The 21945-nt window shown below is 37.8% G+C and overlaps 1 protein-coding gene across 2 annotated transcripts in view; it reads left to right on the top strand.

Moving 5' to 3' along the window:
* LOC134664459 (uncharacterized) overlaps nt 1-21480 on the top strand; it is a 37475-nt gene extending 15995 nt beyond the window's left edge. The window contains exons 9-21 of one of the 2 annotated variants that reach the window (XM_063521120.1): nt 1075-1121; nt 1244-1306; nt 4715-4934; nt 10115-10194; nt 10278-10406; nt 12132-12241; nt 12701-12876; nt 14153-14290; nt 15780-15982; nt 16252-16362; nt 16689-16841; nt 18178-18345; nt 19063-21480. In XM_063521120.1, the coding sequence (XP_063377190.1) occupies nt 1075-1121; nt 1244-1306; nt 4715-4934; nt 10115-10194; nt 10278-10406; nt 12132-12241; nt 12701-12876; nt 14153-14290; nt 15780-15982; nt 16252-16362; nt 16689-16841; nt 18178-18345; nt 19063-19170 (1706 nt within the window). In that variant the 3' untranslated portion in view covers nt 19171-21480. The remainder of the gene's footprint in view (nt 1-1074; nt 1122-1243; nt 1307-4714; nt 4935-10114; nt 10195-10277; nt 10407-12131; nt 12242-12700; nt 12877-14152; nt 14291-15779; nt 15983-16251; nt 16363-16688; nt 16842-18177; nt 18346-19062) is intronic. The other variant, XM_063521121.1, reaches the window with a different exon arrangement.
* Nucleotides 21481-21945: the final 465 nt, after the last annotated feature.

Below are 21945 nucleotides of genomic sequence, written 5' to 3' on the forward strand. Positions count from 1 at the left end.
GCGATCCAAAGATGGTCTCGCCTTACGGTTCCTTTAGCAGCTCTGGGTCTTTAGGTAACGTCACCTACTCTAACTAACTAACTAACTAATATGGCTCAGCGATCCAAAGAGGGTCTCGCCTTACGGTTCCTTTAGCAGCTCTGGGTCTTTAGGTAACGTCACCTACTCTAACTAATATGGCTCAGCGATCCAAAGAGGGTCTTGGGCTACGAAACGAGAGCACGCCACTTTTCCCGATCCTGCGCCGTTTCCTGCCAATTATCGGCTTGAAGCTGATGCAGATCTGCTTCCACACTGTCTCCCCAGCGGTATCTGGGCCGACCTACCGGGCTACCTACTCTAGTTTATCCACAGACCACGCCACCTACCCACTAGTACCCACTACCTGTAATGAACATGTCCCATCCCTACGCTTACACGTGTCAGCGCGCCATGTTTGGAACGACCAATCGCAACGCCGCGAGCACCCCTCCCGCACCTCACAGTTTGGTGATTTGCGTCGCGAACAAAATGGCCAATGTTAGGCTTCTATAGGCGGTTTTCTGTGAGTTTATCACTTTTATCGTCATCTTCCTCGCGTTGTCGCGGTTCACGGCTCATGGGAGCCTGAAGTCCGCTTGGCAACTAATCCCGAGAATTGGCGTAGGCACTAGTTTTTACGAAAGCGACTGCCATCTGACCTTCCAACCCTGAGGGTAAACTAGACCTACTCTAGTTTTTATCCATAGGAAAGTATAGTGTAAACTCCTTCCTTTGATGAAGCGAAAATGTTGTTGAAAATGGCGTAGATGTTGGCTAACTTTAGTTACTATTCATACCATAAATTACTTTCTTTTTTCACTCAATATAAAGAAAACCCATAACGCAATGGTGTCCTATCAAAATCGATATATGTGCCATTTTCAACCAAAAGCATCCTATTATCGATAAGGCGCTATTTCTATATAGCTTCAATTTGAAATCAACCTTATCGACAACCGACAATGTGGTACCTTTTGGTTGAAAACGCCACATATAGAGATTACACCCCACGTTATACGTAAATATAATCGTTTTTTTTTTACTTTGTTATAGGATCAATAAAAAGTATTGGTTTACCGGCCACCGTTATGGAGTTAAATGTAAGTAGGAACCAAACACGTTATGATTACATTTGTTTAATTTATATTTCTCTTTGCTTCTTTTGTTCAATTTCTTTGCTCTATACTTCTATTTAATTATTTTGTTTCAACTTTATTTTTAGCAACAACCACAAAAATCAACTCCAGAAAACGATTTTACCTATCACCTTATGATGCCTAATGCCGTAAGTAATCATAAATATTTAATCACTTCACTACTAAATACACATAAACACTTTCACTTCTTACTAAGACCTTTTTAACCGACTTAAGTCTTTGTATTTAGTTAGATAGTTGCACAGTCATTTTATAAAAATTCTTAGTTTTAATGTAGTAACTATAACAGTGGTTCTTAACCTGGGGGTAATTACCCCCGTGGGGGTAAAACTGGTATTTTACGGGGGTAATAAGCTAACCTAATATAACAATACAACAAACGTACACGTTTTATTTTTTATTACCATTGGGAGGAGGGGTAAAATCAGGTTCCCTAGTTAGTCATAGGGGTGACCGGACTGAAAAGGTTAAGAACCACTGAGCTATATTCTGGTAAAATAAATAGGGATATTTACCACTATAAGACTTAGGGAACAAACCAAATTATTTTATTAAATATTTATTTTTAGCAGTATTAAGCAGGAACGTCTGCGAATGATGCTACTAAGCATAGTCTAATAAAACATGGTCTTCTCTTCCCAGAGTGACACAAGCCTAGGTCACAATAACATGGCCGCTATTTATTATTTATTTCCAAATATGCAAGTTTACAGTTCTAAACCAAAGCACTTACATACTAGATACAATACGAGGGTCGCACTGAAATATTCGGGAATGGGACACTTAGAAATAACATAATAGAAAGAGGCATATAATTTATAAAAATGTAACTCTTTATAAAACTTTTAAGGTATATTTCATTTGGTTGTCATTTGTATTTAAGAATTACTGGCAATTTGAAAATTGTATGTCGAACATTATTTGAATTTTTGGCAAAGTGATTTTTCCGATCAAATTTTTAAACGGTTTTCAATATGCCCTCAGCGAACAAATAAAAGTTACAATGGGCTTCTGTTATTTTTTTATGAACTAGAGTTCATCGTACGCTCGTTTGCGGTTAAAATTAAATATGAAAGTCACTTTCATTTTATCCCATAGATGATCTTAAAGAAGCATGTCATTCCAAAGCGACGTCAAAAATTAAAATCGCATTTGTGCTGTTAATTAAAAAGACTGCCAAAAAAGTTGCATATCGGCAGATTTCGACATTCCTAAATATTCATATGACAACAGTAAAAAAATATTATATATATATATATATGTAAAAAAAACTTCAATTCCGTTGGCTACTCCACGAATTTCATACAAAACCACTAAGGCTCCAAAATCGCCATACAAAAAGGACTTTGGGATTATGAGCCGTGTGCATTACAGAATGATTACTTTCAAAAGAAAATTTATATGCGTGGTCAGTTTGAGATTAAGTATGCATTAAAATAAAGATTGACTGTCTAGATGCGACAGTATTCTCTATTCCCGACATTTTCAGTGCAACCCTCGTATTACTTCATAAAATTAAATTACATTATATTAATACATGCATGTCAAACTATAATCTTATTTCTAAAAATATATACAGCCATATTATTAAATTACATTATAAATAATTCATTATACTTAGATTAACCTAATTTTCTAAAAATTATTAATTTTATTTATATAAGTCAAATATAATACCAGGTCACCATAATAATATATAAAACATATCAAGTTTAAATTAATTAAATTAATTGCCTACCTATATTGCTCTGCAATTGCCAAGATACAGCTTAACACGTTTCACGAAAACACCCATACTATCATGGAATATATTTGCATCAGCAACCTGCGTCACAGAATAAGTAATAGTATTATCATACAGAACGGCCACGCACTGCCCCGCCCCGACTCGGATTACCTCGCCCCGCGACTGAGTTCTGACGGACTCCTGACATACGCTCAGTTCGGCTAGCGACGCCGCGACGCGATGACGCAACGTTCAAAATGCCAGTGTATTGTGCGATGTACGGGCACCTACTTATTGTAGAAATGAATAATAATATAGTTTTCCAAAGAGACGAAATATGTATCAGTAAATAAGGCTATACTTTTGCGTAAAAATAATAATATCGTATGAATTAAAACCCGTTCGTTGAATTTGTGAATGTTAAGCCAACATTTAATATTTAAAGTACCTAAGGTAACTAGACCTTCTACACAGATATTCCTCGTAAATGTTTTATTTTTAGTTTAACACTCTTTTCACAAAAAAGAACTTGTTGGTCGCGGGACATTCGCGTTTGATTTTTAATTTAATTTTAAGAATTTAAGAATTAATTATGTATGTTATACACCGTGTTTTTTTTGATTTCCGTTAATTTCAAGGGTGCATTCCTGAGCTTAAATCAAGTAACTGTCTCGAAGACACCGATATTCTAATTAACTCCATTTCGGAGATAATCAATAATTTATTTTTTTCTTATTAAGCCTCTACAAGCGTGTACACTTGTCTTAGGGCCGGTTTACATGTTGATTAGTGTTAAGAATGAGTTCATACATTTGCTACTAAACTTAAGTACAATCTCGGTCGATCAATGTACGAAATGACATTGATATGTCATAAGTTTCAATTGTTTGGTTGAGTTAAATGTAATGGCCGTGTTACAACAACGCTATATGCTACATTTAATTTCATTTTAAAGTTATTTTTTTGTAAAAAAAAAAAACAAAAAAATTTTTTTTTTCCAAAATTAACTATGCCATTTAGTTATCTTAAACGTACTTAACCACACCCCGAAGTTAACGGAATTCAATAAAAACACGGTGTATAAAATAATCAATAGGCATCAACAATAAGGTACATTTAATAATAGCGTGTTGAAAGTCCAAGTACGTGCAGGACTATAAACTGACAAAGCCAATTCAACAATTGGAGCGAAATAAAACATAAACCTATATTTTATTTTTTTACGTATTTCGGTCGAATTATGCAACGCAGCGGGCCGCTCGTCGTGTCCTTCGGCCGGCCTCGGCAAACCTCGGCTTCGCCTTCCCCGCCGCGCGCCGCACGAGTCAGCCCTAAGCCACTTACTCACACAATGACGAGTGTACAGACGTGCCGTGCACACATATAAACGCAAATGATTTTCGATGTATGGCGTGTCCGCCCTGTGCCTGCGTGTACAGATTGTTCAGCAGCAGAAGTGCTCTGCGTGTGGGAGCATTATCACCCCGTCGAGTGCGCGCAACGCTCCGCGCGAACGGCTATATATAGCGCTATCGTATATTATCATATAGCGCTGTCGCATGATGACGTAGGCTTGTGTCAGTCACGTGACCACGAAAAAACGAAGAGAGTACCAGGCGGAGCATATTATTATACCATGCTACTAAGCTTAGAAACAAATTAAATTTTCTTTTGAGTTTTTATCAATTTATCATTCACCACTATAGTATGTTGAATTGAACTTTATCATTCTTTGACATAGTAAGAAATAGCGGCTTTATTCCCGTTAAAGAAACATAATGACGCCTAAAACTACCCTAATTTGTTTAAGGTTCCCGTAATGATGGAAACCCAAACCACCGCTGACTTGGGCGACGCACTAATGGGGATGGCGTGTGACCAAGATCAAAGCCAAAACCCTTTGCAACTGCACTGCACCGTCAGCCCTATGATGCCGCAGGCCGACCCGCCTACGATTAGCTTAAACTCTACGGAGTTTGCTAACCTTCTTCGAGCTGATTTAGAACCAGAACAGAGGGATGATTTCACCGGTTAGTACACAAGCCAGAATAAAAATAAGTTGGTGTCAAATGGAAGTTATATCAGACGTAGCTCACTCCGCCATTACGTCGCTTTGCAACAGGTAGCTACAAGATTCACTCTCTAACAAAACGCGTCTGTTACGATTAGGACAGATATGACCGCTAGGTGGCGACAGCGCCACGCGCGGCTTATGGATAGCCACCAAAATTTAGTGTGGGACGGACGTATGTACTTGTAGCTACCTGTTGCAAAGCGACGAAATCGCGGAGTGAGCTACGCCTGACGAAGCTGAGCTATCAAATCAAAACAATTTGAAAATTGTTATTCACTTTTTATTTCTAAATAAAATAATTTGGCCAAGTCCGAGATAGCTCGAGGCATTTAGTGTTCCGTACGGCTACCATCAGTTTGGCATTGACATAAACGATATCGTGAACGTAATTTACTTCCTATAGGTATATCTCTTTCGCACTAATATATCAGTACGAGCGAGATGCATAGAAAGTAAATTACGTTCACGCCCACGGTAGCGTTTATGTCAATGCCAAACTGATGGTAGCCGTACCGCTCGCATCATTACATTTTACTGAGGTTGTTTGCCTGTTTTTAGGATACCGTATTCAACTACACACACAGAACAATAGTACAAAGTGTCTAAGTGCGAAGGCCGAAGGCCGAGCTTTAGCAAAATGTCATCGCTTTAGCACAGAGCAATAGTACAAGTGTCTAAATGTGAAGGCCAAAGGCCGACCTCCGCGTAGCCCGAAGGCCCGAAGCGTCCAGGATGTCAGTGCTTTAATACAGAACAATAGTACAAGTGTCTAAATGCGAAGGCCGAAGGCCGAGCTCCGCGTAGGGCCGAAGGCCCGAAGCGTCCAGGCTGTCAGTTCTGTGTATAACCACTGACATCTTGCAGGCTTCAGGCCTTCGGCCCTACGCGGAGCTCGGCCTCCAGCCTTCGCATTTAGACACTTGTATTAATTACCTGTGTTTAGAACTGACCTCCTGGATGCTTCGGGCTTTCGGCCCAATGCGACTTCAGCCTTTGGATCTTGCGACTTAGACACTTATACTTAAAAATACTTGGAAAAGTTACGGGAGGCGCGCGTCTGTCGGACGCTTCGGATCTTCGAATCGCTCCTTCGGCCTTTGCATTTAGTTAGATTCTTGTACTATTGCTTTGTGTTTGAATACCGAAGTCGAGCATCTCGCGAATGCTTGATGTATTATAATAATTTAGAGTAAGGCCAAGCGCGCACCACGATTTTTTGTCCTGCGATAATTTTGTCGCAAAAATGCAACGTATGTGTTTATATGTTAGTGCGCGCATATGCGACAAAAAAATCGCAGCGATTTTAAAATTGTGATTTGTCACATTTTTCCGCGATTGTTCGCGACGCGATTGTCGCAAAGTGAATTGCAGCATGCGGAGTTGTATGGCCCCGCGCGCACTATGATAATAAAATCGCACCCCGGCCGGACCTCAGTCGGCATTTCGCTCTCCAAACCCCAACATCATCTCAAAATGAGACGCTAGATGTTGACCATTTAATTATGGAAATAGACGGGGATCACCTTTGTGTTGTAAATGCTCAAAGTCATACAGCAATCGCATATTAAAGACACGTTTCATGACAAGCGACTGGTACGAAATCCATGTTGAGAATGAACAAATCGTCGACTTTTTTATCGCAGTGCGCGCAGTGAATTTTCTGCGATATATTTCAGTGCGATTCTAAAATCGTGTCGCAAAAATTAATATCGTGGTGCGCGCTTGGCCTATAATACCTTAAATGTATACTCCTTCAATTTGAATTTAGAACTCATTATTATTTTTTATTTGATTTTGTTTCTAGTTCTATGCCATATATATAGACTTTAATATTATTTAGAACTGCTAAGAAACAAGATCGGCTTACTTTAAATATTTCGTCAATTTTACCTTTGTTTCTAAAAACTGTGATATTTAACTGTCATAAACTATTAATGTCTTCCAAAATTATTTTTTCGTAACAGGACTGAGGGGCTACCGCGAAAACCGAAATTCGCAATTTGCGGGGATCTTTCTCTTTTACTCCAATGAAGGCGTAATTAGAGTGACAGAGAAAAATGCTCGCAATTTGCGAACTTCTATTTTCGCGGTTATAGCCCTGAATCTTGTTGCTCACCGATCCGTTCAAAAATATACATAAGTACTGAATATAATTAATAGATATTATAATTATACAATTAATACAGAAATGTAATGGTACTTAATGAAAAGGAATATTGTGTATATTGTTTCGACGAATCAGATACTCTCTATAAAATCTATACATGAGGCCAAAGCTGTTCATAAATATTAAATGACTTTATTATCTCTATACGCCTTACTAACTCTATGTGTCCTATTGTGGAAAAAAAAACACAACGACAGTCAAGAACGGAATTCTTAATTTGAATTTTTCACATTTTTGAGATGCCTAGTCCAGTCAGCAGCAGATATACCTGAGCGGGCAAGGTGTCCAAGAAAACATATACAGTTCAATCGTCACAAAAATAAGGACATCTAAGATGTCATTTTCACGTAGGCTTTCAGTTCGTCACAAATACCTTAACTTCTGAGTTTTTCTTTAACACATACACCCTTATTTAATCACAATGACAATAACGGTTAAAAAGTCAGTGGTAACTAAGCAATCAAATTCAAGCTGCTGTCATTAATACCTACACGCACTGCCAATCACGTACGTCAGCAACCAGGGTGCCACCAGTTGCTAAGCAGTTGTTATTTCAATGGTAACTGAGCATCAACATTTTATCTGTTTAACTTTAAAATAAATACTGTAGCACTACGAATTGACACCTCCTTTCTTAAAGAAGTATTTTATCGTTAAGTGTCAAACTTATACAATTAATAAGTAGGTTCTACTAGAATGATCGGTTTTTTTATTTTAACTGTCATATGCAGCTGTTCTTCCAAACCGTTGATCATATTATATACCTATGTTAATATATTTATTTAGCCCACTTATTGTAGTAAAATATACTATACAGGGTGGCCCATTTAGATCGGCCAGTATGGGAAAATCTGATACTATACGATATACACCGATCTCTTCTTAGGAATCATGTCATCGATTTTAGTAACACGAAAAACTGCATTCATACATTAAAAAAAATGTGTACTCAGCTCGGGAATCGAACCCCGAACGTTTTGAAAAATAAAACTAAGACTATTTCTATTTAGATATCGATTGTGTAGGTCTTAAGCAATAAATGTTATTATGAAACATGATGTCTGAAATTAATAAAATGCATTGTTTTCATATCCTTTAATTTAATTTAGTCAGTTTTCGAAGAGACCAGCATTTTTAGGGTTCCGTACCCAAAGGGTAAAACGGGACCCTATTACTAAGACTCTGCTGTCCGTCCGTCTGTCCATCGACATCCGTCCGTCCGTCCGTCTGTCACCAGGCTGTATCTCAGGAACCGTGATAGCTAGACAGTTCAAATTTTCACAAATGATGTATTTCTGTTGACGCTATTATAAGTAACAAGAAATACTAAAAACAGAATAAAATAAAGATTTAAGTGGGGCTCCCATACAACAAACGTGATTTTTGAGTAGTAAATATCAAATGGCATTCCGCACAGGAGTAATCTAAGTAACGCCCACTGCGGGTTCAAACCTACAACTTCCTGATAGAAAGTCGTACATACGCTACATGTGACATTATCTTCAAAAATTATATAAACTAATGCGAAATTAACATAAAACCAGAAGACACAAATTAATAATAGAAATGAAATCCAAAAAAAAAACAAAAAGCTGTAATCCTGTAATCTCTAGGTGCGTACGACTGAGATTTGAACCCGCGGTCTCTGCTTTGAAAAGCAAACGCCTGTTACTGAGACCACGACGTGCCTTGACAATGGGCTCTAAATACGGCTTCAGTTAGCTTTTGCTATGTGTCATTCGTCTTGACGATTCTGTTAAAAGAAATAGTTTGCAGTAAGTTGACCGAGAGGCTCCTGTCAAATGGTTGAAGGGCAAAACGTGAGATAGATGTATGTGATGACAAGACTGTACTGCTTTCGATGATTGTCAAAACGCTTTACCTGAAATTAGCATGGCTATCTTTTATTCAATATTCGACCATACTTGTATGCTTTAAAGTCTATTTTTCCATATTGTTCAGATATATTTGACACGTTGACCGCTTAGATACCATTGGTTTTTTGACAGCTAAGGTATCAATGACTTGTTGTAAGTGTAGAAATTAATGAATAGCGACTGTTAACATATTAGTGACACGTTGAGCGCTCACAAGTAAATACTACCATGACAGTCAACAACTTTTTGACAGTTTAAACGTTTACCTCTCTTTGAGCACCTGGAGTGTATAGCGGCTTCTGCTGCTGACTGTCCATTGGTTGGAAAGCCCGTTCGAAATTGAAACTTATTTGCAATATAATAAGGTCGTATTTTGTAGATCTCTCTCATACTTATAGTAGGCTATTGAGATAAAATTAAATATCCCACAAAAATAAGCAAGCAGAATTAAACTTTTGTGTCAAAGACATAAGTCATAAATTTCAATGCCAAAGTTTTAACTAAGGATGTTTCTCGCCTAATATGAATTGACCAGTGTAAGCATCAGTTAGCTAGCCCTAAGCAACCAAAGGTCAAGCTGCAGTTGAAAAACTAATAAAGATAAAGTTAAGCTGATAATTTTCCCGCCGTCTCCATGCTTCTTTAAGTTGGGTATTGACTGGTCAGCTGCCTGTTAGCTATAGTTTTCGCGAAAATCGCCAGGACAGAGGTGAAAATTTTTGTATGAAAACTTGCAACTTTAAATGCATTTTTTGACGAAACTATTGCAGTCTAAAATGAAGTCAAAATCAGTCCATCGACTCAATTTTTTGCAAGCTTTCTAATGGTACCCCACACGATTCTTACAAATGAAAAAAGTTTCAGCCTACCCCTCTCAACCCCCTAAATTTCCCCCTTTAATAAGAAATAAGCAGTTTTGACTTATTTACAATATGAGTGGTGGTAATTGCTATAACTGTTCCAAATTTTAGGTATCTATGTCAAACGGTCTCTGAAAAAAACGTATTTAACTGATTTGCAAGACCGAAGTGATCCCATAAGTGTTCCGTAAACAAAGTTTTGTACGGAACACTAAAAATCGCTTGTTTACAGCATTTTGCCAGCAGTACATGACTCCATCAATGACCGAGTTCATGCAAGACCGATTGGAAGCAGATTCAGGACGCGGAAAGGTTAGTTTACCAATATAAATGCAGTGGTGTTTTTACTACCCTAATTATTTTTGATCAATATTTATAATGTGTACACATTTCAGGCTACACTTCAACGCAAAACGCAAGTACAACAAGGCGCCCGTTCGCAAGTAAAGACCCACAATATAACGGACAAGCCGACCGAGTACACCGCCGTCTACACGCCCGAACACGGATCGGAGGTTAAGAAAGTAAATATAAACAACGGGAGGAAAAAAGCAAAGAAGCTTATTTCATCCGGACACCCTAAACGGACTGAGATTTTTGGATGTGCATTAGGGCTGATTTAGACGGCGCGAGAAGTCGCATGCGATTTTAGTTACACTGCGGACTGTTGGTTACGTCCAATTCAACCGACCGGTCAAAAACCGCAATGTAATGATTGTAATGAAACTGGCATGCGAGCTTTCACATCGTCTAAATGAGCCATTAGTGGTTTCAATAACTTAATCTTTTTGGTTGCTTGCACGTTCCGAAGCATTGTTTTTGGTGTTTAATTTACGTTTGTGGGTGTATTTCGTTTAGTGATTCTGTCTCGTCATCCAAGAGACATCGTTGACACAGTTAGATGGAATTTATGTTGTTAGTTGGATTTTTTAAAGATAACCGATGTGACTTAGGAGTAGAGATGCACCGGATATCCGGTTACTATCCGGTAACCGGCCTATCCGGCCATTTTTTTACTATCCGGCCGGATACCGGATAGTGGCCTACTATCCGGCCGGATACCAGATAGTAACATTGCTTGATTTCGGAGTAAACGAATTGGATTTAAGAATCAGATAAGGTCATAATCGTGGTTGTTTATTATTTTAAAACAATTTAATCTTTCCACTTTCCACATAGTGCAAGTCGCACGCGCACTCATTTCGAACCTAGAAATGAGTCCGCACGAACGTTTACTAGGAAACAGGTCAAACCTGCAGAATGTGCACCTAAAAAACCGAAATGTAGGTATAGTTCCGCTGGCCGAATATTCGGCGGCCGGATACCGGATATTCGGCCGATGGTCAGGCCGGTATCCGGTATCCGGCCAAACAACTATCCGTTGCATCTCTACTTAGGAGCATATCTTAAAGCGTGCTGTTGTAGTGCAATAGATGCAGCATTTAACGCATGCGACCACGTAATGTATAAAAAATGTCAATGCGCTTACTCAACCCCGTATCAAAGAGAATTTGAAATAGAGGAATATTGTCAAAGTGAATTATGTTGTCAGTACATTTACTGCCATCTTTCGACACAAATGATTAACACTTTTAGAACGCCTTTTGACGTTGATCCTTATTTTTTCACTGATATGTGTTATATTTGTAAAACGTCAAAAGGTATCGTATCGCCATCTACTCGAGAGTAGGCCAAAGGTATAGCGCCATCGCTCGTAAAGCGGGCACTATACCTCTGGCCTCAATATTCCTCTAGTCTAAATTTTCTTTGCCAGTATTAACTTTGGGCCATGTAAAATAATCCTAAATACATATAACACGTTGTCTAGCATGCTTAGTTAGAAGATGGCATATTATGAACTAGTCGCATAGAAGCCACACAAATGCATGTTTGTCTAATTAAAATATTACAGAACTATGATTTTAAATACTAACCCAGAGAGATGGCTTCAAAACACCAATGAAACAAAAGTCATTCTATTTGATTTGTGGCTATTAATAGCTACTGATGACGAACGGTCTGGCCTAGATGGTTCTGGGTTTGAATCCCGGTAAGGGCATTTTGTTTGTTCCTGAGTCATGGTTGTTTTCTATGTATATAAGTATGTATTTATCTATACAAGTATGTTTATATCGTCGCCTGGTACCCATAGTACAAGCTATGCTTAGTTTAGGGCTAGGGCGCTCTGTGTAAGATGTCCCCAATATTTTTTATTTTATTTATTTACTACCGAGTGTTTTATATTTCAGTTAGTAAGAGAGATCTGCGAACTTATACGGAACAAAACTGCTTTCAAGAAGCCGCTGGTGAAAGAAAAACTTGAGCGACTGTTTGCGATGCGCCTTTCCAACGGAGACACGTGAGTGCAACTTGCTTTTTTATTCACTAGTTGGGACATAAAATCTAACCCCCTTATTCATAAACGTTTACTAAAGGTGACAAGCTGATAATAATCGTTTGTCTTTTTCCATCATACCAATACGTCGGAAAGGGGCAAACGATTATTATCGGCTTGTCGACTTTAGTAAACGTTTATGAATAAGGGGGCAATTGTCTATGAAACAAGTGAAACAACTGACAAAATTGTACTTATATTAAATTCGAGCTTGGCGTATCGGTTTTCCTAGGAAAGCGGTGCCATCATATAGCGGCCGTCTCCATACTAAATAATACGGCTAAATCACTAAAAATGGATCTCGTATATAGTATTTGCATGGAGATGGCATCGCTATCCTACGAAACTAGAGCATAACCGGCCGCTAATAGGACACAGTGTGACACAGTTATATAAAAATGCCCTCATACATGTTTGTTCCAGGTTTCTCCACATGAGCCTATGCAACAATAGAGTCAGCTTCGAATACATAGTGAAATTACTGCACTCTATGAAAATGCACCATCTCATCAATCTCGCCAATGATCTCGAGCAGACGATTCTACACTTGGCTATCGTCAATGACCTTCCGCAGTTGGTGACCATCATCATAGCGAACGGTATATTATTTATCAAACGTATATATTTATATACTCTGTTTCTTTAGGTATTTAAATAAAAGTAAACAAATTCTACCCTCAACTGGCTCCTTAACCCAGTTGAGGGTAGATGAAAACATTACATGATCAAATAATGTAGGTTAAAGTCAGGTCGTTCAGTGACAGATCCAGGTGGTTTTGTACTTGGTTGGTTAACCAATACATGTTATGACTACCCGAAAATTTACAAATTGTTTGTTTACTTTTATTTAAATAAGTACCTAAAGGTACAGACTATAGGTGAGGTGCGAGATAAATTTGAAAATCGCTGATATGTACTAAACTAGAAACACTATCTTCTGTGGATACGCTTACCGTTGCATTAATTAGTGTAAGTGTTTATGAAGTGCTTAGTAGATTTAAAACAAAGTACAACGTAACTCGGGTGCAAGCGATTCTTTCATAGGCCGACAATCTTAACAATAGAAGAAAACACGTGAAAAAGAGACCTCAGATTAAAGGTAATTAGCTTTTAAATGATGTCAAATTGAATAAGGCAAAACCCTTTCACTAAGAGCTAGAATCGCTCGCACCATACGAAGGTGAGCGATTTCCGTGACGCTGAGTGTATTAGAAATTTTCAAAATTATCCCGCTGTCGAAGTTACCCAAATACACCTTAGGTACTACCTACGCAAGTATTTATTCTTGTCTACTTTATTTACTGATTTAATTTATATTATATTAATGCACAATTTTCCAAAAAAAAAGGTATTCTCCACCAGCGTTCCACTGGGTAAACAAAAACAGTAATATGGCTACGTCTACGCCTCGGCTAGTCTGTGGCCATGAGTAAACCCATGCATAATAATAAAAAAAAAAAATGTATTTTTATTCTAAGTTATACAGCTGTTTGCAAACGAAACTACAATACATGTATAAATTAAGGGATAAAAATTAATACCGCATCCTTGTTTCACATCTTATGGAGCGGCATAATAACGTAAAAACTCCAAAATTCTCATTATTTTATGACTTTTTTCAGAGTCTATTATATAACCTCCTAAGGCTCAAGGTCCTACCTAAAGTACTTAGTTATTCAGTTCGATGAAATTTAAATCATATTCAATTGGAACAGAGTCGCATTTGTTTTGTTTCGTTAAATTTTTAAACAAAACCAAAATCAACTCTATTCCCTGCACTAAAGGTTTTTTGCTGGCAAATTACGGGTTTTTAATTTGTATGGCTGGGTCTTAGAAGGTGAAGTTATAAATACTAACCAATACTAATTTGTTCAGGTGGCGACCCAATGCTGGGCGACCAGGATGGCAGCAACGCCGTTCATTACGCCGCGCAGTGCGGCGTCTGCATGCAGCCGTTACTACATGCCATCAAGAAGAACAAAGTGGCGTGCGACCTTAACGCAGTCAACAAAGGTGAGAATTTATTTATTTATTGATTTTAAACTATTGCACAATGTAACATATAAAGTACAAATGGCGGACTTAAACTTTCGTCTGTCTACGCACTGATCAGTGCGCACGAATTTAAATCCATTGTTTAATACAATAGGTTTAAATTCGTTCGCACTGAACGGTGCTTCTACATACGATGGGTTAATGCCTAAAGGGATTCTCTACTAGTCAACCAATTGTGAGCTTTTCTGGTCTCTTGGACCCTCAAAAAGTTTAAACAAGCAACATTCTTTGGTAATATTTATATTTGTCCTTTGTCAACCGCATTAATATAGCTAGTAATACCGACTTATGACCGTACCGGCTTAATAAAATACGGTCCTAATACTGGAATCAGTTATGTAACGCTGCCATACATGACCCAAAAATTTTTTATTAAGCTATGAGCTTCATCACATCTGATATTTGAGTAATTCTAAACATTTCTAGCCTGGGGTGGGGAGGAGGGTAGGGTACAAAGACGGCCGCCACCCGTCATCTTAAAAAAAAATCTATTCTGATCCTGGTGGGTACTAGGGCAAGTTTGGTATCATTTTCGTATAGACCAAAAACGTAGAATTCATTGCTGATATTTGTTTTTTTTCAGTTTCATAGTAATTTTACAAGAAAAACGTAAAAAGGTGAAAAATTTGGTTGGAGATTTTTGCTACGCGGAGCCGAAACTACAAAAGATAGAAAGTTGAAATTTGCACACTAGATTACATTTATAAAGTGTACAAGAGATAAGAAGCGATTTTGAGAAATTCAACCCCTAAGGGGGTTAAAAAGAGGATGAAAGTTTGTATGGGGTTCAAGTTTTATTTTAAGATAGGAATTTGAAACTTCGTAAAACGATATATTATTAAAATACAAGAAAACTAATTTCAGCGTTTTTGAAAATTCATCCCCTAAGGTGGTGAAAAAGGGGTTGAAAGTTTGTATGGATATCAAAAAAAATTTCGAACGCGGGACTTGAATCTTTGTATTTGGGGATATTATTAAAAGACAGGAAAAGTAATTTCAGCGTTTTGTAAAATTCATCCCCTAACATGGTTAAAAAGGGGTTGAAAGTTTGAATCCATTACAAATCCGAGTAGACACACATTTCTTATTGCCTCCCAGGCTTGAAATGCTTAGAATTACTCAAGGAACATATGTGATGAAGCTCATAGCTTAATAAAAATTTTTTGGGTCAACTTTATAACTGCTTCCGCTATAATGGTTGGCGACCATAACGAAAAATAAGACAATCTTACTATAGGGTATAGGGAATCAAAAAAAAAATAGTAACTTGAATTATGTAACAAGAAAAGCCGATCGATCGATTCACAAACTGGTACCTAATTAAATAAGTTTATTATTTCTTAATGGATTTTTTATAATGGACCTTCGCTGGATCTTACCGCTGGAATCGTTAAATATACGAACACAAAATAGACAAAACGTTCTAACATAAGTTTCCATTCCACAGAAAAACAAACGGCCCTCCACTTAGCCGTAGTCCCAGGCATCGAGCAGTCCGACATCGAAGCAGCAAAGAACTCCATAAAATTACTCCTCCAACACGGAGCCAGCCACAACGCGCGCGACGCGGAGGGCCGCACGCCCCTCCACCTCACGGCTTACGACGACCGCTTGGCTCTCGCTAGGGTGCTCTTGGAGCACATGCCCGAGGTATACTTGATACTACTGTATACAGCAGCAGTCTATAAGATTACTCCTCCAACTCGGACCCAGTCACAACCTAGTTCATTTCATTGGTCACAAGTCACAACGCTTATGAGTGCCGTTAAATTTTTGGCTGATCACAATGTATATTTCGACGGCCAAACACGTCAAATGACGCGCGTGGCTCCAGCCCCGTTATCAAACATTCCGATAAGATTCGGATTCATTTTTGTTCCCAGTAGTTTTAACCCGACTTATGTTTGTAATAATTTCAGAGTGACATCGATGCTGTGGACAGCCGTGGCTACACGGCCCTCCAAATCGTATGCGGCGGCGAAATCAGAGAAAACACCATCGAATTTATGAAATTGCTCATACTCAGAAAGGTAATTATTAATCATTTCTACTGTGGTATTTATTTAATTTAAACTTTTCTGCCTATTTCTGTAAATAACGGAAACATGATAAAATGGCTAGATTTTTTTCAAGGAAATATGATATAACGGCTAGATATTTTAGCTTCTGCCCATGACTCCATGTGTGTAGTATATGTATTACGAAAAAGAAACCCAACTATTATTGTTATACCAGATTTAAATCAATAGTTCACCCACCCTAAGGCTTGAACGCCGAATTTATCTACTACTACGAACCGATTTATACTAATATAGTAGTGTTTCCTTGTGCTCTTACAAAATATTTATGTTTATAGGCGGATCCTTACAAAAACGAACCTCATACGGATTCCGCATGGCTTTTATCACGCGACAAACCGAAGCTGCGCGCCGCGCTGGCGGAACTTCTCGACTGCGACACCGACGTCAAATCCGAGCCGGAGGATGAATACGAGTCGGCCGATGAAGGGGTGAGATGCGAGATTTACTTGACGTAGTCACTTGTCGCGCGACAAGACACTTCTCGACCGCGACACAGACGTCAAGACCTAAACTGAAAATGGTAGTTCAAGACCAAAAAACAATAAATTGCAATAAATATGTAAATTCCTTTTTTATAAATGAACGCACTAAGATAATTTCTTTATTTATAATTTTACTCAAACAAGTTAAAAAAAGTACTTTTATTTACTTATTTTAACATAAATACAAGACGCGCTGGTAAAAAGTGACAATGTTATCTTACATTTTGGTCTTTAACTACGATTTTCAGCTTAGACGACTCGGCCCATGAGGGGGTATATACGATATACTTTAAACACACTTGCATTTTTTCATTTCAGTCTTAAAGGAGTCAGAATTCGGCCCTCGGCGACATTTATAATTTCATGAAGTTTGGTAAAAATGGTACGGAATTACGGATCTGACAATGCCGACGATTCGGGGATTTTTACATTCGTTATTTCCAATGTTTTAGACTGTACGATTTTGACACTAGTATTTAGTCTACATTCCCATGTTTTAGACTGTACGATTTTGACACTAGTATTTAGTCTACATTCCAATGTTTTAGACAATTTAGACTGTACGATTTTGACACTAGTATTTAGTCTACATTCCCATGTTTAAGACTGTATGATTTTGATACTAGTATTAATCTACATTCCAATGTTTTTGACTGTACAATTTTGACACTAGTATTTAGTCTACATTCAAATGTTTTAGACTGTACGAGTTTGACACTAGTATTTAGTCTACATTCCAATGTTTTAGACTGTACGATTTTGACACTAGTATTATTCTACATTCCAATGTTTTAGACTGTACGATTTTGACACTAGTATTTAGTCTACATTCCAATATTTTAGACTGGACGATTTTGACACTAGTTTTATTCTACATTCCAATGTTTTAGACTGTACGATTTTGACACTAGTATTTAGTCTACATTCCAATATTTTAGACTGGACGATTTTGACACTAGTATTATTCTACATTCCAATGTTTTAGACTGTACGATTTTGACACTAGTATTTAGTCTACATTCCAATGTTTTAAACCAGCGGTCGGCAGCAAGCAGCCCGCGGTCTGCCTGCGGCCCGCGAACTTCTAGCTTGCGGCCCACGAGCCTCCCTTGCTATTTTGTATGTAATATTGACAAACGACAATGTCTGCTAAAATTATAAATGTTACCGCTAGTGTGCGGTGTTAAGTGCGGCCCGCGTCAACTTCGCTAACTACTATGTGGCCGACCGCTGTTTTAAACTGTACGATTTTGACACTATTAGTATTTTATTTTGTCTACAGGATGAGTCATGTCTGAGCGACCTGTCTCTATACAGCTCTGAATTAGCCGCTGTACTGGACAAGTCGGGCGAGTGGCGCGCCCTGGCGACGCGACTGCGGCACGACGCGCTCGCCAACTGGTACGAGAACACGCCCAGCCCCACACAAACCCTGCTGGCGCAGCTGAAGGTACTTTACAGTTGACTTAAGAGCCAACAGGAGTGGTTATTTCTCCATACAAACGTACTCGACTGTTTCCTCCGTGGTTTTTGAAGCTACAGCAATGATTTTTTCAACACAGATTAATATTATCAATATCTGTGTCAGACCGTTTTGCTTTTTGTTTTATAAGACGCTAGAGCCCTTCAAAAATGGCCAAAATGGCCTCATTGACTATGCCGCAATGAGAGGCGTAGTATTCAAAACTGATATCAATTTATTACCAGTTTTCAATTGATATTCCTCTGTCATTCATTACGGATACAATTTTAGAATTTAACTTTATCGATTTTTCAGCCCTTAACATACTTTATGAGATTTTATACTCATCAATACAATAGTCATGCTCGATATTCGAATTCGAATTGATTTTGTTAATATAGAACACAGTGAGTAGAAGAGCATCAGTTTTTCTCTGTGTTTTCCTTTACCAAAAAGCAACATAGTTCCAAGAAACTTGTACATACGTCTTACTTACAGTTTTGAATTGAATTGAAATAGCCTTTATTGCCTTACAGTTTTACTAACACAATAAAACTGTTAAATTTAGTCTCATTCTAACGAACAGAAATGTCAAAATGACGGATAGGGATAAATGATTAAAAACAATTCTTTAGATTTCCCAAAGTTAATAAATAACATAATTATACAGTAGCATGTTTAGTATATCCAATATTTTTTGAACAGGAAGGCCATGATATCATTACCACGAAGTCTCTGATGCTGATACTCGAAGACCTGGGACTGATGGAGGCGGCGAGAATTATTCGCGAGAGAGTCCGTACTCTCGACTAGTCTACTTTAAGTCTAGTCTAAATCAGCCCTTAGACAGCGCGCGAACTCGCATGCGATTTTAGTTACATTGCGGACTGTTGGTTACGTCCAATTGAACCGACCGATCAAAACCCGCAATGTAATGAAACTCGCATGCGAGCTCTCGCGTCATCTAAATGAGCCCTAAATCAGCCCTTAATTTTAATTTAAGGCTTGTATTATGTATAATATAAGCCTTAAATTAAAATTAAAATGCAATACTCTCCTTGTCATTCCGTACTAAGTGAAATAATACAGCTATTTTCGGGGCACTATTGTTGCCCGCCGATTAAAAGTAAGTTTGAGACCTTTAATTTGTTTTTTTTTTTGTTCTAGAATATATTGAAATGATAGGTCCCAACATTAAATGTACAAACATTTGGTTTGAATCTAATTTGAATTGAATTAATTTGTGGAACACCAGCCTAAGCAATAGTAAAAGTTGGTCAAGCAGATCTTGTCAGTAGAAAAAGGTGGCAAATTTGAAAAATGTAGGCGCGAAGGGATATCGTCTCATAGAAAATTTGAATTTCGCGCCTTTTTCTACTGACAAGATTTGCTTGGCCATCTATATTTACCTATTGTTTTAGTATTTTTAAGAGTAATTTTTATTATATACTATTAATTATCTTCACCAAATGTTAAGAGTACCAAAAAGTACAGTTATGTAACTTTCTTTTTGTTAAAGTTCCTGTAGTGTAGACGTATCTATACTTCAATCTTTTTGTTTGACACATGAGGTTCACCAAATTTAAATCGATTTAACTGTATTCTTTACTGTTTATGTTTATAACTTTTAGAATATGTATTTGAAACATATATTACTTGTTAGTTTAATTTTTTATCAAAATTATTTTCCTACGTATCAAGTAAATTTTTGTGGTAGGAATTGAATGAATGTATATCGAAGGCGAAACGTTTTCATGCATGCGGAATGTTAACCGTGCCATGTGTTATTAGTTTAGTATTAATATGACCTTTAGCAGCCCAGATACCTATAAAAAGGACTCCCATTCCATTCTAATTTGAATCTTTATTTTGTCAAATCAACATATTAATTATCTTGGCCAGTTATGATGCCTCGGCGGCTAGTAGCTAGAGCAGCGGCCGGCAACTTTTTAGAAGCCAAGGGTCAAATATAGTAGTTAACAAAGTTGACGCGGGCCGCACTTTGTTAATTATTTATCACTTTTATCAGACATTGTCGTTTGTCATTATTACATACAAAATAGCCAGGGAAGCTCGCGGGCCGCAAGTGTGAGGTTCGCGGGCCGCCCGTTGTCAACCGCTGGGCTAGAGGATAAAATGACGTATTCTAAGACTTATATCATGACTGAAAAATATATCAGGGCAGCAATGTATACCTTCATTTTTTAAAAGGCTAAAATTATATTTAAAACGTTAATTGGCCAGCTATTAAATGTTCGAGTCGATTGACCCACTGTTCTTAATAGGGGTATGACACACTGAACCCGATTCGCACGTCCGAAGTTTGAGCGAGACAACGCTATGCTATCGGAGCGACGTGTGAATCGGACGCAGTTTGCCATGCCCCTTACCATTATTTACACTATTCATGCAAATTGCTCAAGTTCTTATTTCAATTGTTTGAAGTATTGTATTAACCTCTAGCCGCCCAGAGACCTATATAAAGGTCTCCTGTTCCATTCTAATTTGAACTTTGTGTTTACAAAATAAAATTTCATTTTGCTTGGCAAGGTTTGAAGTATGGGCGGCTAGAGGTTAAGAACATAATTTGTTTCAACTTGTGACTAGCCCTGTATTGTAAGCAAAAGGTTATATCAACCAGTAAGAGCTTAAATGTTTAAATCACCAAACCAAACTTAGGTAAGCAGTAGGTATTAAGGATCAATGGTGCATATGCCTGCCATTCTATTTTAAAAACATTGGAAATTATAAGGAAATTGTGTAGAGAGGCCTTTCAGTCTGCTGTGTTTGAAAACACATTTTTTATAAGAGCTAGGTAGTAAGGAAACGTGATAATATACGTAAGCTTTATGTAGCTTACATTTTGATGTTGATAAATCAATTAGGTACATATATATAATTAAATCATTTATTACTTTTAAATCTTTTAATTCCTCTTGACAAATTTGTCGATGACGACGTTTAAATAATTGACTATACGCTATCGCGTTCAATAGTTTATAAAAATATGGGGTAGAATAGGCAAAACATATATCAAATGTGTAATTATAAGAATAAAATAGTAATGAAATGCATTTCTGTTATTTTTAATGTGTATAGAAAAAGTAAAGATGTTATTTTTAATTGGTGTTTCAATTGTACTTTTACGCGGTTATCACACTGATGCGTATCCGCATCCCTCCGGTGCGTGGGCGAGAAAGCACTAGTATGCTAGTATGCAATTCACGTTTACAAAAAGTATATCTTAAGCCCCCTCCAGACTATGCGCGTGAATCGCGGGCGAAGCCGCGAACGCGAGTGTGGCGTCGATTTTCGCAGACGGCGAAATCGACTCCACACTCGCGTTCGCGGCTTCGCCCGCGATTCACGCGCATAGTCTGGAGGGGGCTTTAGATGCATACCGAAGCTGCGAGGAGATCCGCATCCAATGTGAAGAACGCCTTACAAACTCCAATAATATAATTTTAATTCGATATGACGAAGTTCATTTAGGATTCGTTCAGAGCTTAGAGCATTTAATAACTGGATTGGCCATTGAGAGCTTACCCCTCTGCCGTAAAACTTGTACAATAATTGTGCAAACTTTTG

Source organism: Cydia fagiglandana, chromosome 5 (genome assembly GCF_963556715.1).
Source record: "Cydia fagiglandana chromosome 5, ilCydFagi1.1, whole genome shotgun sequence".
NCBI lineage: Eukaryota > Metazoa > Arthropoda > Insecta > Lepidoptera > Tortricidae > Cydia > Cydia fagiglandana.